Below are 16,796 nucleotides of genomic sequence, written 5' to 3'. Positions count from 1 at the left end.
TGTATAAAATCGAAACAGAAACGTGTTTGACACGGGACATCGCATCGCTAAAATATTCATACGAGACAATGCTCGATGAATATTCAAGCGTGAATAAACGATGTTAATCCTCGACGAGTACCACACATTTTACACCCTTTTATTCGTGTCAAAAGTTAAGTCTCGAAGGTTCTAATATGCCAATTAATTCGCATCTTTGGATCAACAGAATCGCAACGGAACCATTACATTACATAATCTCAACAAGCTTGTCACTTCGATCTTCTACTGTTTTCCAGGGACATTTACTTACTTAACAAAGGTGTCGAAATAGTTGCAACGTTTAATCGATTGCTTATCAATCATATAATTAACGACGCTCGAGGCTTTCAATTAAATCTCTCGAGTTCTTGTAAAAGTATTTTCACTTTTACGCACACCTGCGTTCAAAAGCATGAGGATACTTAAAATGTTCAGTGCAATTATCCAGTATAATTTTTATTTCATATGGAAGGTAAAATATTTATTAGATTATTTATCACATATTTCCTCTGAAGTAATACGAATGAAATATGTAAAATTAGTAATATTTATTACAGTTCAGCAATTACACCGTAATACTTTTTAACAGGGATATATCTTGTATTTTCATACCCCTCGATCATCGTCGAATAATTTATATTTTTTTCCAATTAATTTCCCTATTAACTCTGGAATTTTATCAGCAAACACGTCACGTGGCTATATTTAACATTTCATTTAACGACATAGTATGTTATACCAAGAAGAAATACATCGGCATGAATTTTCTTTTTTCTTTCGGATATTTATCCATATTCAGTTCGACTTTTCGACTGGCACGCGTAATGAAGTCAATGCCATTGTTATTAAGTGATTGCAACAGCGTTGTTTGTCCCCATAAATCTCGCCAACTTTTTGCAACCGTTAAACCCGCAAAAATCGGACGGCGTGCGAAGCACCGTTAAAGCACCATCTGTTGCGCAACACGAAAAACGCCCCGGTGAAAGAAGATGAAGAAGAAAAAAGGAAAGAGGCTGGTTTCGAAATTTCACCAAAATCAATTTGTTATGCATAACAGAGCGGTGGTCGGCTGACGACGGTATGTCACGCGTGAAATTCGATATTCGTCGTGCAGACCGCGGATCACGATATCGAGAACGAGATGTGTAAAAGGAGAAAAAAAGAAAAATAAAACGAAAAAAGGGGAGAAAAGAGGGGGAAAACTGAAAGAAACGCAAAAAGGAACGAAAAGTTCGAGACGTGAGAAAGAGAGACGAGGACAGAAGTGTCTACACGAATCTCACGTTTGTGACATAATCACGCGAAAACGAGCTGCGTGCTGATCCTCCTTTTTCTTTGGTTGGTGTACCCTTGCCATGAATGGTTGCGGCCGACCCGCCTCGTTTCGTGGAAAAAAATATCTTTTTGATAACGACGGAGCCAGTTTCAATTAAACTCGAATGGTAGCAACGAATTGGAACGGGTTCGATGCGAAACTTCGTTTCTTCGTTTTGTCTTCGGCCAGTGTGCTAATTGGTACGATTGCGTGTTTCGTGACAATATTTTTAGACACCGAAGGATTGACTTTTTGTCGATACAGGGTGTTCAAAAATAAGGATCAAGAATTTCAAGGGTACAACGAGAGGAGCATAGTGCTTAATTTACAAGAATTAACAGATTTTAGAACGTAAGGTCAATGTTTGAAGACTGTTTTGTTTTTTTCTTAACATTGTACGTTCGTAGAAAGATTGAATTGCTTTCACTGACTATGAATATAGATTCGTGTCGCCATGCAAAAAAGAAAAGACTGTTCCTGCTATATGTGTTTGGATAAGTTTCGAAAAACGTCGCATGTCCATACCAAATTCGTGCATGGGTGTGGCTAATGAAACGCGAGGACAGTGGCGTTGAAAGTGGTTCTTATAGATGATCCAGATGTAACAAATATCACTTTCCCTCGCGCGCTGCTGAATCTTATTTTGTGTGTCAGCGTCCATTCTTGTTTCTTTAACATCTAGTCTCTTTCTTGTCTGATAACTATTCCAAAGAATAATAGGATATTTGTGGATCTTTTTTTAATTCAACGCTTTCACTCGTTTGTAAGAATGAATAACATAATTATGATACAATGCACGTGTATCGATACAATTATCGTGTTTCATACGACGTAACCTGTTATGCGAGTATAATTACATGTTGTAAAAATTACTAAAAGGAATCCATCATCGAACTTGTAATTGATCTGCTTACGTATTACCAAATTTCGATTAAACCAGTTTCCATGTCCTCCTTTTTATACGTAATTTAAAAAAAAAAAGTTAATTGAAATTCTATGTCGCCAAACTCTTACGCGACGTACTTTGGTCATTTTATTAACATCATTCCTGAATGTAATTCGTTTTTTAAATATTTACTGTACGTAATGTTTGAAGATATTATATACACGAAGTATTGATAAACGAGACATATCGAAGAGTGATAGAAAATTTTAACTATAAGGATGCTATACTTTTACAAGGGAACTGGTAATAGGAAGTAATTTTTACTGTCATGGCCAATTACAAAAATACGTGAAAGTTCGTGATTAACTATATTATGGAGACAGAGATTTCGTTTCACCTAACAGCATCGTGTCGTGCAGATTGTGCGACGAAATCGACAATCACGTGGAAAGGAAGGCGGAACTTCTTGCGGACAGTTCTTTTTATTTGTAAGCGTTACTATCGCAAAATCTGCCTCACAACCAAGCCAGTTTTGTGAGAGTATACCTTAGGAAATGTGAACTGTGAAATTCAAGGAACATAAGAAGACGACATGGTAGTGGAATTGTAAAGAAACAAAAATCGATAGAAATGTAAAGAAAAGTTGCGAAAATAATTTGTTATTTGTTAACTTGTTACGTTAAAAATTGGTCGTCATACCTTTTATTCTTTTCTCTATTTTTCTTCTTTGCAACCATCTATACATTTTACGTATTTTTCAGGATTCGAAGACTTTCAGAAGTCATTGAAGAAGATTATTCCAACACTTCAGTTCGTGGTTTCCGTGGACGACCCTGGAAAAACACTAAGCACTTCCGGTACAGTTCGTCAAGAGATCACCGCTCGTTTGATCGGAGTTTTGAAAGAGGCAATTATTTATTCATACTATCCGTCAGTTTAACGATATTCTGCAGTTCCTCTCTAAAGAATTTTGATCGATTTCCACAGGTTGATGGAGTCGAGTTAAATATGACTGCAGGATCAAAGGAACGTTTGGTTCACTTTGTAAAGGGTTTGAAAGACGAATTGGTGAGGAAATCATACGATAAGAGAATATTCCTGGTTCTACCCACAAAATCAGAGGAACTGGCTAAACAATTCGATCTGAAAGAACTGACCAAGTGAGAACTTTTCTATTTCGTTTAATCAATTTATCTAACATTAACAAATATTTCTAAGAGTAGCAGGTACTTAATATTTTGCATTAAATTATGGTTTGCTAGAACCAAACAAGAATCGATCTTTTTCAAGATTAGTTTCTCTTTCACGAATTTTAATAATTTCGATACTCTTTCTTTTACACAAGTAAATTCGTATATAAATAATCAACATATTACCTGTGTGCATAAAATGTTTCATAAAACGTTATAGCGATCATCCATCAGAAAAAAATTTCATTACGGCAATAAATATACTTAAAGATGTAATCGTTATTTGCTACTTTTCTATAATTAAATACTACGACACTCTTCGACTTTCCATACCTTCTGATCTTCTGTCACAATCATTACCTTTTGTGCGTCAAAACGCGTTACAAAATCTTTGTACACGTCTAGGCCAGACCTGAGCTAGACACATTCTACGAATAATGTACCGGGTACATTTAAGTTCATGAATTATTGACCGACAAGTTAAGTGAAAACGGATTTAGTAAAAACTACTCATCCATGTTCGGTGTATCTATCTAACCTTGTGCCAGTTGCCGGCTGGATAGGTTGTTAGGAATGCAGCGACGAGTCGATGCACCACTTGATCGTACGATTGTCCGCGGATTTTCACGCGCCTTGCAATTAACGGAATGGCCGTCAGACAGTCGTCGTACTGTTCGGTATTTTTTCATTGAATATGGATAAGGGATCAGGTGCAAGGAAAGAGACGACCGTGAATGCGAATGAGATCGAAACGACGACGAAAGTCATCCGCGTTGAAAAGATCGTGACACAGTGGGAACGTCAATGCGCGAAATGATCCGCTCTTTTGTACGCGTTTTATTGCTAACTAGATTCTGAGACGAAAAGTCTTTTCTGTTTCGAAAAGTATCAAGCAAATGCCTTCTCTGATTTTTTATAGACTCTATGGTAATCATTTCTTTATAATCTTTAACTCGTATAATTTCTTCTCGTATCTCTCGCGAAGTAATAATGGAACTTTGAGAGTTTAAAGGTAGAGCTTCGCACACGTATCTGTATTTGAAACAATATTCCTTAGAAAAGTGCAAAAAGAAAAAGAACCGACCGATTTGTTCATAGACCTATGACAAAATATTCAAATTACAAACCTAAATAAGTAAGCGAGTACATAAATGTTAGATAAACCATGCCCATAGTTCGCATATAATACACAGGATGTTTCATTGAATATGGATGACTTGAGAGTATTCGAAGCGGTTCTTGAAATATAAATGAGATCGCTCTCAATGTATTCTCCAGCCGACACTTTGGGGTAATTGTAATCAGCTTATGAGACAAACAGCACGTTCTATGGGATAATTACGTTGTTTCGAAACACGAATATGATTCATAGAATTTAATAAATCGAGTGGCGATTATTTATCTAATTTTTCCTTCTTACTTTTTTTCTTTTACATCCGTAAACATATTGATGCAAATGACGATAAGAGTTCCGTATTTTTCGTTGACAGGTACGTGGATCTGTTTACGGTCCCGACGCACTACTTGGTCGAAGATGACGAGGCCAATCACACTTTTCATCCGTCAAGATTGATGGGTCTCTTCGACATGTTTAACGCCGACAGTTTGATCGACTTAATCAGCGGTTTGGGCGCGCCTAAGAGAAAAATTCTGGTATCAGTACCAGCCACTGCGTACAAGTTTATGCTAAAGGATCAGGACGATAATGCCCCAAGGGCGCCAACCGAGGAGATGCAACCGGTTACCATTGATCAGAAACAAGTATGACATCAATGATTGTTGCGAACGAATTTTACTAACACTCGACTGATAAATAGAACGTATGGAGATTATAATCATTGCGTACGATTAAACTTATCGGCTATTTTTTCAGTTGTGCGATTTGATGAACAACGGTGAATGGACAGTGGAAAGGGACGAAGATCTTACTGCTCCTTATGCTTTCAAAGATAAAATGTGGATTGCTTTCGAAGATAGAATATCTCTATCTATAAAAGTAGGGGCTTTTCACTTTTATTATTGAGTTTTGGTTTTGAGCATTTTGATAGATAGTTTTGTGACGAATTGTTCTGTTTCTTTTTTAAGGGAAAGTATGTACTGCTTCGAGATCTTCCTGGATTGGCTGTGCATGACGTAGAGAATGACTTTAAAACTAATTGTGGGATGCCTCTTACACACGAGGTTCATCGATCGTTCTCGAATTTCAAGAGGAAGTCGAGAGCCGCTGTTTTGAACGCTTTGGAAGATGACCTACACGTAAATAAATATATTTATAATAATTATACTATATATTATATTATATTTTATGATGTTAGTTAATGCTTATCGGTTGAAGAATCAGAATGTTCATCAGTACGCCATCTTTTGGTGAAAGCTCAGATCACAGACTGATCTGTACTGATATGTACCATTAGATGGCAACGTTGTTTAAATTAATTTCAGTTTAGATCAAGTTTAAAAATTAATAGAAGTAAATTGTTATTTCTGCATGCTTTATTAATAGTACACAATTAAGTATCAATACTTCGTTTCTTTATTAGTACAAATGTTATAAAGTGTTCGATTAATTGTTCAATGATTTTTAATTTCAGCAAAAAGAGCTCGAGTACTCGACTAAAGTCAAGTCATCCGATTTTCGAGTTGTTCGCGTAGTAGATACTGAAGGGCACATCAGAGTTGTTCGAGAAAACACGCAAACCGAATTTACTTGTTCTAGACAAGGATACTTTGTCCATCCTAAAAGTTGTAACAGGTACATCACTCTCCGCAGCGAATTGATCATTGCTCGAATATTGTTTCGCCTCTTGCTATAATGGAAATGTCTTACTTGCTCCTATAGATTCTATCGATGTGTTAAATTCAACCAGGAAGTGGAAGATTACTCCGTATTCGAGTTCGACTGTCCAGCAGGTTTATCATTCGACGAGCGTACAGAAGTTTGTGTTTGGCCAGGCTCCATGCCTGAGGGATCGCCATGTCCTGGAAGTAGCGAAATTGCACCAGTAACTCGAATAAGGTTCGAGTGTCCTTCCAAATCTGGCTACTATGCGGATCCCCAAAATCCCCGTTGGTTCTTCGCCTGCATCGACCTAGGTTTATATCTTGCGTTGAATAATTTTTCAATTCTGCTCGAAACATTTCATTAATTAAAAATTCTGATGACAGGAGGCCCTGAAATAATGGCTTATGAATTTCGTTGTCCGTTCGGTCTGATCTTCGACGAGCAAAAATTAATTTGCGAGTGGCCTTGGTTGGTAGCAGGCTACTCTGGTACTGGTTATACAAGATCAGAATATGACGGAGGGTATTATGGCACTGGAACTACTGCAGGTACTGGTGGATACTATACAGGAGCATTACCTCATGGTTACACGGGAACATCAGGAGGAGGAGGGTATACTGTTCCTACTGGATCAGGATTTTCTGGAGCAGCTGGAATTGGCCATGGATCGCCCTTTGGACAAGGAACAGAATATACTGGAAGTGGGAAAGGAAAAGGATACAGTGGAAGTGGACAAGGAGCAGGATACACTGGATCAGGTATAGCTGGTCATGGAACTTCATATGATGGTCAAGGAGCTGGTGGTTACTCTGGAACAACTGGAAGTGGATATTCCGGAGCAGCAGGAGCTGGTCATGGAACCACATATATTGGTCAGGGTTCTGGTGGTTACTCTGGAACAACTGGAAGTGGATATTCCGGAGCAGCAGGAGCTGGTCATGGAACAACATATATTGGTCAGGGTTCTGGTGGTTACTCTGGAACAACTGGAAGTGGATATTCCGGAGCAGCAGGAGCTGGTCATGGAACAACATATATTGGTCAGGGTTCTGGTGGTTACTCTGGAACAACTGGAAGTGGATATTCCGGAGCAGCAGGAGCTGGTCATAGAACCACATATATTGGTCAGGGTTCTGGTGGTTACTCTGGAACAACTGGAAGTGGATACTCTAAAACAGGAGGTGCTGATTATGGCACTAAATATACTGGCCAAGGATTTGGTGGACATTCTGGAACAACTGTAAGCGGATATTCTGGAACTGCAGGAGTTGGTCATGGGTCTACATATAGCGGTCAAGGGTCTGGTAGACATTCTGGAACAACTGGAGGTGAGTACGCTGGAGCAACAGGAGCTGACCATGGAACTTCATATACTGGACAAGGATTTACGGGAACAACTGGAAGTGGGTACTCCGGCGCAGGAGCAACTATAACATCTGGTCATGGATATTCAGGAACTGGCACGAGCTATACTGGATCGACTGGTAAAGCAGGTTATGGAGGATCAACTGGCACAGGATATTCAGGAGGAACTGGTACGGGTCAAGTATCTACTGGCACTGGATTTACTGGTTCAGGAATCATTGAGCAAGCAGAGAAAAGTGCAACGACTGGTGCCGGCTATACTGGATCCACGTATTCTGCTGCTGAATCTGCTGATGGAGGATATTCAGGAACAAAGGGAGGATCTATTAGTGGAGGGCATCCAGGAACAAAGAGTGGGTCTAGTGTTGGGGGATATTCAGGCGCAACTGGGGGAACTGTTAGAGGTTATGCAGGACCAGGTGGTATTCATGGTGGATCTAGTAGCGGAGGATTCGCGGGATCTACTGCTGGCGGATATACAGGAGCAGGAACAACTGGTGCTCACGCGGGATCTACTGGAGGTTATGCAGGGCCAGGTGGTATTCATGGCGGATCTACTGGCGGAGGATTCGCGGGATCTACTGCTGGCGGATATACAGGAGCAGGAACAACTGGTGCTCACGCGGGATCTACTGGAGGTTATGCAGGGCCAGGTGGTATTCACGGCGGATCTACTGGCGGAGGATTCGCGGGATCTACTGCTGGCGGATATACAGGAGCAGGAACAACTGGTGCTCACGCGGGATCTACTGGAGGTTATGCAGGGCCAGGTGGTATTCACGGCGGATCTACTGCTGGCGGATATACAGGAGCAGGAACAACTGGTGCTCACGCGGGATCTACTGGAGGTTATGCAGGGCCAGGTGGTATTCATGGCGGATCTACTGGCGGAGGATTCGCGGGATCTACTGCTGGCGGATATACAGGAGCAGGAACAACTGGTGCTCACGCGGGATCTACTGGAGGTTATGCAGGGCCAGGTGGTATTCATGGCGGATCTACTGGCGGAGGATTCGCGGGATCTACTGCTGGCGGATATACAGGAGCAGGAACAACTGGTGCTCACGCGGGATCTACTGGAATTTATGCAAGACCAGGTGGTATTCATGGCGGATCTACTGGCGGAGGATTCGCAGGATCTACTGCTGGCGGATATACAGGAGCAGGAACGACTGGTGCTCATCCGGGATCTACTGGGGGATATACAGGAACCTCGGGAGGTTTTAGTGGAACTTCAATACCTGGTCAAACCATTACATTTGGTACTGGACAGTCACAAACACCAATTTATGTTTCTTCTGGCACAACTGGAGCTGGATTAGACCATGGTGTAACCAGTATATATTCACAGACTCGTAAGTTTATTCTACAAAACCATTTTATCTTTACTCGGACGAAATTAAAATATGTATATAATTTATTTTCATTTAACTTATAGCTGGGCCTATTATCGTGGAGAAGCCTGAGAAACCGACCTGTCTCACGAACCTGTGTTATGGGTCTTCTCAACCATCAGGTGGTCAGACCCTCGCAACAGACGACTATGTTTCAAGCCACGGAGATATTTCTGGAAAAAATGTTTACCAAGGTACGACTGGATTCCCTGGAAGCTTGAATATTACTTTTGGAAGCCACGTACCTTCCATTGGAGGCGTTACGTATCATGGAGGCGTCACATCCGCTGGTGGCTATACAGTGACAACAGGTGCAGGTGCTATCGTGACAGGACACGGTATTCAAGGATCGATCATCACTGGAGATTCCACTCCAGGGACGGTCATTACCCATGGAGCCACCCCTGGCGCAATCTTCACAGGTTCTTCTGACCAAGGCACCATAATAAGTGGAGGGAGCCATCCAGGATATACAAAGACTGGTCTAAGTTCACCTGGCTATGTAATTAGTGGCGGAGTCAAGACCGTATTCCCTGGTTCAGTCAGTTCTGGAACGACAGTTTTCGGAACACCTTCACCTGGTGTCATAGTAACTGGAACACCTTCACCTGGCGTCGTAGTAACTGGAGCACCTTCACCTGGAACTATTATAAAAGGTCAATCGAGTCCTGGAATAATTCTTACAGGACAAAAAGCTCCTGGAGTGTCTATTGGGGGATCTATTGTGCCAGGAACAGTCATTGGTTCAGGTTTTCCAACGCACCCAGGGACTGTTACTCCAGGATCTCCATTTGGAACTAAGATTGGAACCACACCATCGACTTATGTCACCGGCTATAAAACTAACGAATACCATGACAACGGAGGACGTGGCACCATTAGATTTAACAATGGTGATGTGACCACCAAATACACAGAAAATGATATTCCAGATTATAGACCAACTGGCGGCAATATTTTGCCAGATACTCTCATTCCAGGAAGCAAAGGTATTCCTGGTGTATCGATAACTAGTGGCTTCACTAAGACTGGACCTACCAAGACAGGCTTTACCACTGCTACTTTAGGTGCTGGTGGTAGTTACGTAATTAGCACTGGAAAAACTAGCCCTCCACCCAATCCTGACCATATTGGCGCCAAAGCTTTCGAAGGCAACGTGGCAGGATACCCGAAATCATCTACCGAGAGCAGTGCCAAGACTTATTCAGGAACATTCTCAACTTATGGTCCAGGCTTCAGTCAGGGACCTTCGAAGGGCACTGGATATTCCTATCCCACGCCTAGCATTCCATTTGATACAGGAGTGACGAAGAATTTGCCTATTTCTTCGACAGAGAGTGGCATCTTTAGTGGAACTACTCCAACGCCGTTCTTGAAGGTTGAAATGTATAATACACCAAAATTCGGTGAGGCCAGATTCACCAGTTCACCTGCAGTTGTGAATACGTATCAGAAACCAAGTGGCTTTACACGTGCACCATCTCCAACTGGAACACCTGTGCTTTATACCACTGGTCCATTGGAAAATTACAAAACGACTGTCTTTGAAGCGGCTAAAGTCCCAGTTACCATCTCTACTATTCACCCAGTAATCGATACTGGATACCAGACAGTCATATCGTCGACGCCATTGCCTGTAACTATAAGTCAAGATAAATTTAGCATTCAGACAAAACCTCAGTTTGGTTTTGGAACAAAGACTTCTCAACCTGGTATATTCGGAGATCGAGGTTACGTTTCTAGCACGACACCAACGACTGTATTTAAAATATCATCGAAGTATCCTTCTGGAGAACCACAGGTATGATTCTTTACAATTATCGTACATAAAAATGTAATTCTCTTGTTATATGATTTATTGTAATTTTACGGATGGAATTTTTTAGTATGATTATGGACCTACCACTCCATCATCTGGTTCTGGATACTTCACAACTTCGAAGAGCGTATTTGAACATGTGACACCGTCTGGAATCTCAGAGTCAGCTAAACCACAGGTGAGATTTTAAGAATAATTATACTAAATCACTTATTATTAATTATCAATATTTACTAAAAACATATTTCCATTTCAGACTCAGTATATACCTGGCGACTCTATTTCGCCAGCTATTGGAGTAACTTACAGAAAACCATTCCCATTACCTGGCGTCACCTATCAACAAGAATTCACACCAGCCTCTATGAAATCGTACACCACTGCTCCATCGGGCATAGGATCAGGTCCCGGCTACAAAGGATCGCCTACGAACATAGCAATTCCCAGAGATGAAGTCGGAAAGCTCGTTACCAATTACAACAGAGGCACCACGAAATATGTTCCAAACCAATACGACGTTTACACAACAGGATCCGCAGCAGGAGTCGATTACTACCAGTCCCAGTCAAAATTCAAACAGGGTTACGATTCATCGACACCATCCTCGGTTCCTAGAACACAGTCTCCTCTCACAGTGACGACTTACTCCGGAGGATACTCGAAACCATCTCCAGGTATCACGTATCAGACCACCGCCAAGTCTACAGCCGTAGGTAAACCCAAAGTGATTGTGAAGTGGAGCGATCTGCACCCCCTTCTCCTTGGAAAATTAGGAGCAGAGTGTACCTGCAGAGGAGATCCTTTCGCTAATCTCAGGGGCCCTGGCTCCAAGTTGATCAACTCGTCAAAGGGCAAAGTGGATTTGTCTAATTACGACGAGTCGGAGATTTATGTAGATCTTGAGAAGGAAGGATCTTACGAAGATCAAGATTACCAAGTGACTAACTACGAATTGTCTTCGAAACAACCAGTTAAGATCTATAATGAACTTTCGAAAGCTCTAGGAGCTACGAGCATTCAAGTTCAAGAAAAACCATCATCCACGTACTTACCAAGCGTTACTCCTTCCGTGGGAGTAGGAAGTCGCACTTCGGGCCTTTCAGGTCATGGATTAACTGCCAATTTCAGATCTGGAAAGAGTCTGAGCAACGCTGGATCTCCTATCAACTCTATTGGAGGTGGTAAAGGTTTAGCTTCCACTGTGGATCATTCTGTCATTGGTCCTATCGATGGTTCTGTGAATAGTACTACTGACGATTCTGTCGATGGTCCAATCGATCGTTCTGGAGAGTATGAGGATAGTGTATCGGAAGAGATCATCGATGGAGCTACCAATTGCGCCAGACCAGGTCTGTTCAGGCACCCTAACTTCTGCAACAAGTTCTATGCCTGCCATTGGGACGAGTGGAAGAAGAAGTTCACGCTTCACACGTTCAACTGCCCCGTGCATTTAACCTTTGACAATGGCGCGGGTGCTTGCAACTGGCCTAGCATGGGCCCCGCTTGTCAAGACAATAACTTGTTAGTTTAGATGGTTCACTGTTGATGGAGAGGTCTTATGGATCTCGCATACCGCGGTCTTCTCGTGACACCTTCATTTTTGAAAAACTGGAGATGGAAATTTGAACGCAGAGAGTTCTTAAGTTTCTGAAAGAAGATAATTCCATGAATTTTGTAAAATTTTTTATATAATCTTAAATTAATTTGCTATGTTTGAATTTTATACAATCTTTATATATTTATTAGTCTTCTGATGTAATTCTAGGTTTCTATTACGTTTTATACAGCAACAATTATTTTATAGAGCAACGTAGATTGCAATTATCAGTGTACACACTTTCAGCGTTATTTGTAGAATATTAATCACACTAAAGTAATAACATGAAGTTTAAAAATATTTTGTTAATGGTTGAACGTTCAAGTTATGTGGCAAAGCATACAGAGCATGTGAGGTAACATTTAATTATAACGTAGTAACGGTATACGCTCAGTTTCTTTTTAAACTGAAAGACGTGAAACGAGTATAAGAGAATGCTTTTTCCGAGGTAACGAGAATGGAGACAAGGAGGAAGAAAGATCCAAGGCGATCGAGGTACCGCGATGCGAAAGCACACTGTCCAGAGTGAAAGTCAAGCTGCACTCGCCGATTCGAATCGCCCGAAAGAAGTCGATAGTGTGTGCGATTCCGAGACGAATTATTGTATATAACGTGCCTTACTCTTCCAAATTTGTAAATAACGACGAATTACCTTTAAAAAGAAGAAGATATGGAAAAAGTTTAAAAAGTTACAGAAAAGAAATTTTGTTTAAATAAGACGAAAGAAAAATGTGAAAATCAAACTAACGAAGCAAGAAATTGGTTCCAAAAAAATGATGAAGAGATATTTGCAATCAATTGATATTATCGTTTCTGTTGATCGTCGTTGATCTGTTGCTTTGATCGAATTTTTTTTCTTTTTTTATAATTGTGTCATTGACGATTTATATTTGTATATATATATATTTTTGATATCGATAACGCGATTTGCATAATTGACGTATCCCTTGAATTCGTTCACTTTCTTTTCTGGATTTTTCGTGCTTCCTGTTTAATACAGGGAAGTTAATTTTGAATATTCTCTGCGCACTGCTTAAGCTTCCCTTGATTCTGTGTTCATCTCGTTCCTATCTCTATTTACTATTTTTCCGCTTCTTCCCGATGCAATTATTATTTATTTGCCGCTTGTTACTATTGTACTAGAAGATAAGGGTATATTACGACAAAAATCCTTGAGGGATCAACGATCGTTTCTCTGCGTCGATAGGAATTTCTTTTTATTATCTGTCTTGCACACTTAGATCGGAGCTTCGATAATCGTGCCATTTTATCGTGGTTGTCTAATGTAATATTACGAACTTAGAATAAATATGATAATTGTACAAAATATGATAAGAAATAATTTCAAACTAAATTTTTCCTGGATCCAACCATTTTCCGGATCTACTTTCATCTTTTAACTATCGTTGCACCTATATTCTAATTCATTACGTTATTGAATAAGAAAAAGAACGCGTTTGTCATTTGTTGATACGGCCTGAGGCTAAACTTTCGTTTGTTTTATATACGAGAGGTGTGGTCACCTTCCACTTAAAAATGAAAACATTCATAGTGACCTTTCGAATGAAATTTTCCATAAAAATTAGTTATATGACAACTTTTAAATGAATTGAATTATCATATTATTTACATTCTTCATGGCTAATTACTTTTGCAATTGACAGTCTCGCCATGATCTTATTACACACGTGTAAAAAATTAAACGTGATAATCCTTGATGATGAAACATTTGCAATAATTAAGCGCAGCAACGCTGTATCCTATAACCTAGGTAGATGGAAAATTGTGTCAACCAGACAGCCATAATTCATACTCGACGAAGGGCATTGAGTAGATAGATAATAATGAATTCTGTGCCGGATTATCCTTTCTCTTTCTCTTTGATTAAATTAAGAAAGTCTTTTAAGGAACGTGGGAGGGCAGTAGTCATGGCAGAAGTGGCTTAATTCGTTCACAAAGTTCAACATGTGACTCTAATTGATAGTTTCAATAGATGACTCGTTAGCATAGAAAGCAGTTTGCTAAATGAAAAAAGAATGTGGCTATAAAATCCAGTTTCTCTGCGTTAACCGCAATTGACGCGATGATGAACTACGATCACACCTGGTTGCATGATTTTCACTACTTATACCGATTCGCTTTTTCAGTGTTTAATGGCCAGATCAACATCAAATTTTCAGTTTATGAGAGAAATCAACCACGATGGAAATATCTTGTGATATACACGAACGATATCTATTTTTCTCCACAATTAATCAGAGAGAATAGCGTGAATTGTGCGATGATTCTGATGTATAAAATTCTACCATTTATTGTGCGGTTGAGAAATTGAAAGTATAAAATAAATGAATTATAATTTTAAGGCAATTATACATATTTGTAAGTAGTTAAATAGTTATCGTGTCAATTCTTCGGAATTATACGAATGTAATATTGTTCTCTTCAGAGATTGATATTCGAGTCGATCTTTGTAGCTTTAAAGATGTCCCATTTCCCATAAAAAGAAATGGAGAGTTCGTGGAGGAGGAGGAATGAAAATGGAGGTCAGTGGAAGTAAACTCTGTCTCCAGTGACCCACTGATACATTTCCATTGGCTTCATAAGTGGGTAACGCGGCATACAAACACATTAATTTCATTTTATTCCTTCTTTGTGATACAATTCTTTAAGAAATGCAAAAAATATTCGCCTTTCTCCACAGAGAATTTTTTCGTTTATTAATTTCTTCTATTTCGTCGAATTTAGATTCTTAGTAAATTACATTTACGTAATAATAGTAATTAGTAGGTGTCAGATAGCGCGTTTGTTATATAACAAAAGTGTCGTTATGGAGAACAAAAGAAAGAATGTTTTTGGAAAGGAAGAAGGAGAGCACGAAATGCTTGTAATTTGTAGAATTTCCTTTAACAACGATCTACCATATGAGCTACTAGCTACGTGATCACCATAATCATAACTTCATGCTTTCGGGTCCTTTCTATGTAATTCATGGATTGCGCAAAACTTGCACATTCTCTCAGAGAAAGAGCAGTTGTTTGACGAGATATGGCGAAGTATAATATTCTTTCGACATATTTGTCAACCACGTAATACTAATGAATTAGCATGACCAATGCTTGATTACTTCACGATGTCGAGAATTTATAATTTTATTCTTATTTCTGTAAAACTTTAACAATATAACTGCAGTTCTTTGGTAATATTTGTTAAAACTAAAACAATTTATTAAAAAAAAAAAAAAAAAAAAAGGAACGTTATGTGGTTATAAGTAACGTGGTTATAAATTCCTGTATTTCTATATTCCACGTTATATTCTACATGTGTTAAGACTTCGAGAATTGAGGAATTTATTAATTTCTGTCATAGAATGTAGTAAGATTATACGTATGTTTGAAAGCGTTAATGATCGCGACCAGGTTGTTTTTAAGTATCGGGAGTACTTTCAGAAACATGTAGAACCAGTGTACGCAACGTGGAACCGAGGAATACATAGTTTGAAAGGAATACATAACTTATAAATCAAATAACGCGAACCGAAAGCTAAAGTGAAAGTTATTTTTAATGACACATAGAAATCGATATATCGTAGGCGCTGGAATTTTATTCTGATGGAAGACTAGCCACGCCAATTTTTGCATAAATTTCCATACAATTTTAAATAGGAAAATGTTTCAAGACTGGTTGCCCAGTGGCATGGAATAAATTATTCGCTAATTGTATAGGCGTATATACAAAAATGGGATTGAATAACCGATGTTCGCGGAATTGAAGCACCGATTTACAGTGGCGTCGAGGAAGTGACCGAATTGCTAGAATTCAAACGACGTTACTGTATGTCAGAAGAGAAAATTCATTTCTATTCGCGTTCAGTTTGCCTATAGAATTTTCTAAGCAATTAAGAATGAGCAACGAATCTTGTGCATAATTGAGATAATGCATACTAAACAAACGTTACCTCTAAATTGAAATGTCGCTTGCAAGCCCAGGAACATGGTCAACCGAAGAAGAAATTTACTTATTGATTATGTACACCAGTTTGAAACCAAGACTAGTCGAATAACTATGCACTTTTTTTGTATCAAATGTCATCCATTGTATATTGCAGTCCAATAATTTTTATAATAATATAATTACTGTGATAACAGGCGTATGTAAATATTAAAAAATATTGACATTACACTTGATTTAAAAAAAAAGCTTGGAAATTCAAACGAACTAAAAGCATTTCTAATTTTCTAATATTTCTCTCTTTGTATTATTTAATATTTTTTTTAAATTAAGGCTAACACCATAGTAATAAACGCCAGATTTCCATCTCCAGGTCTATATAACTTCGTATCGGAAAGCTTGCCAAACCGGCCTTCCAGTAATCCGATTGTCACTATCTACGCTCGGTTGTCCCTAACTGAAGTTAGCAGAGAGTGAGA

At 39.3% G+C, this 16,796-nt stretch overlaps 1 protein-coding gene and 1 long non-coding RNA gene across 5 annotated transcripts in view; one reads left to right on the top strand and one right to left on the bottom strand.

Annotated features, from left to right (window-relative positions):
- The window catches only part of LOC100649746 (mucin-19), a 46,494-nt gene extending 32,798 nt beyond the window's left edge, over positions 1–13,696 (top strand). For 2 of the 4 annotated variants that reach the window (XM_048412054.1, XM_048412053.1), the window contains 12 exons: positions 2,984–3,129; positions 3,210–3,382; positions 4,903–5,173; positions 5,286–5,408; positions 5,498–5,668; positions 6,004–6,164; positions 6,252–6,505; positions 6,578–8,329; positions 8,423–8,914; positions 8,998–10,754; positions 10,840–10,950; positions 11,029–13,696. In XM_048412054.1, coding sequence (XP_048268011.1) covers positions 2,984–3,129; positions 3,210–3,382; positions 4,903–5,173; positions 5,286–5,408; positions 5,498–5,668; positions 6,004–6,164; positions 6,252–6,505; positions 6,578–8,329; positions 8,423–8,914; positions 8,998–10,754; positions 10,840–10,950; positions 11,029–12,303 — 6,686 coding nt within the window. In that variant the 3' untranslated portion in view covers positions 12,304–13,696. Of the gene's footprint in view, positions 1–2,983; positions 3,130–3,209; positions 3,383–4,902; positions 5,174–5,285; positions 5,409–5,497; positions 5,669–6,003; positions 6,165–6,251; positions 6,506–6,577; positions 8,330–8,383; positions 8,915–8,997; positions 10,755–10,839; positions 10,951–11,028 lie in introns of all 4 variants that reach the window. The other 2 variants (XM_048412056.1, XM_048412055.1) reach the window with 2 other exon arrangements.
- LOC125386320 lies at positions 12,376–16,781 on the bottom strand. Its single transcript, XR_007226353.1, has 2 exons — positions 16,325–16,781; positions 12,376–12,419 (listed from the first exon to the last, which is right to left on the bottom strand). It is a non-coding gene; the product is annotated as an uncharacterized LOC125386320 (long non-coding RNA).
- Positions 16,782–16,796: the final 15 nt, after the last annotated feature.

Source organism: Bombus terrestris, chromosome 14, assembly GCF_910591885.1.
Source record: "Bombus terrestris chromosome 14, iyBomTerr1.2, whole genome shotgun sequence".
In the NCBI taxonomy this organism is placed as follows: Eukaryota; Metazoa; Arthropoda; class Insecta; order Hymenoptera; family Apidae; genus Bombus; species Bombus terrestris.
Note: the sequence above shows the minus strand (reverse complement) of the source record. Positions and strands in the feature narration are given on the sequence as shown.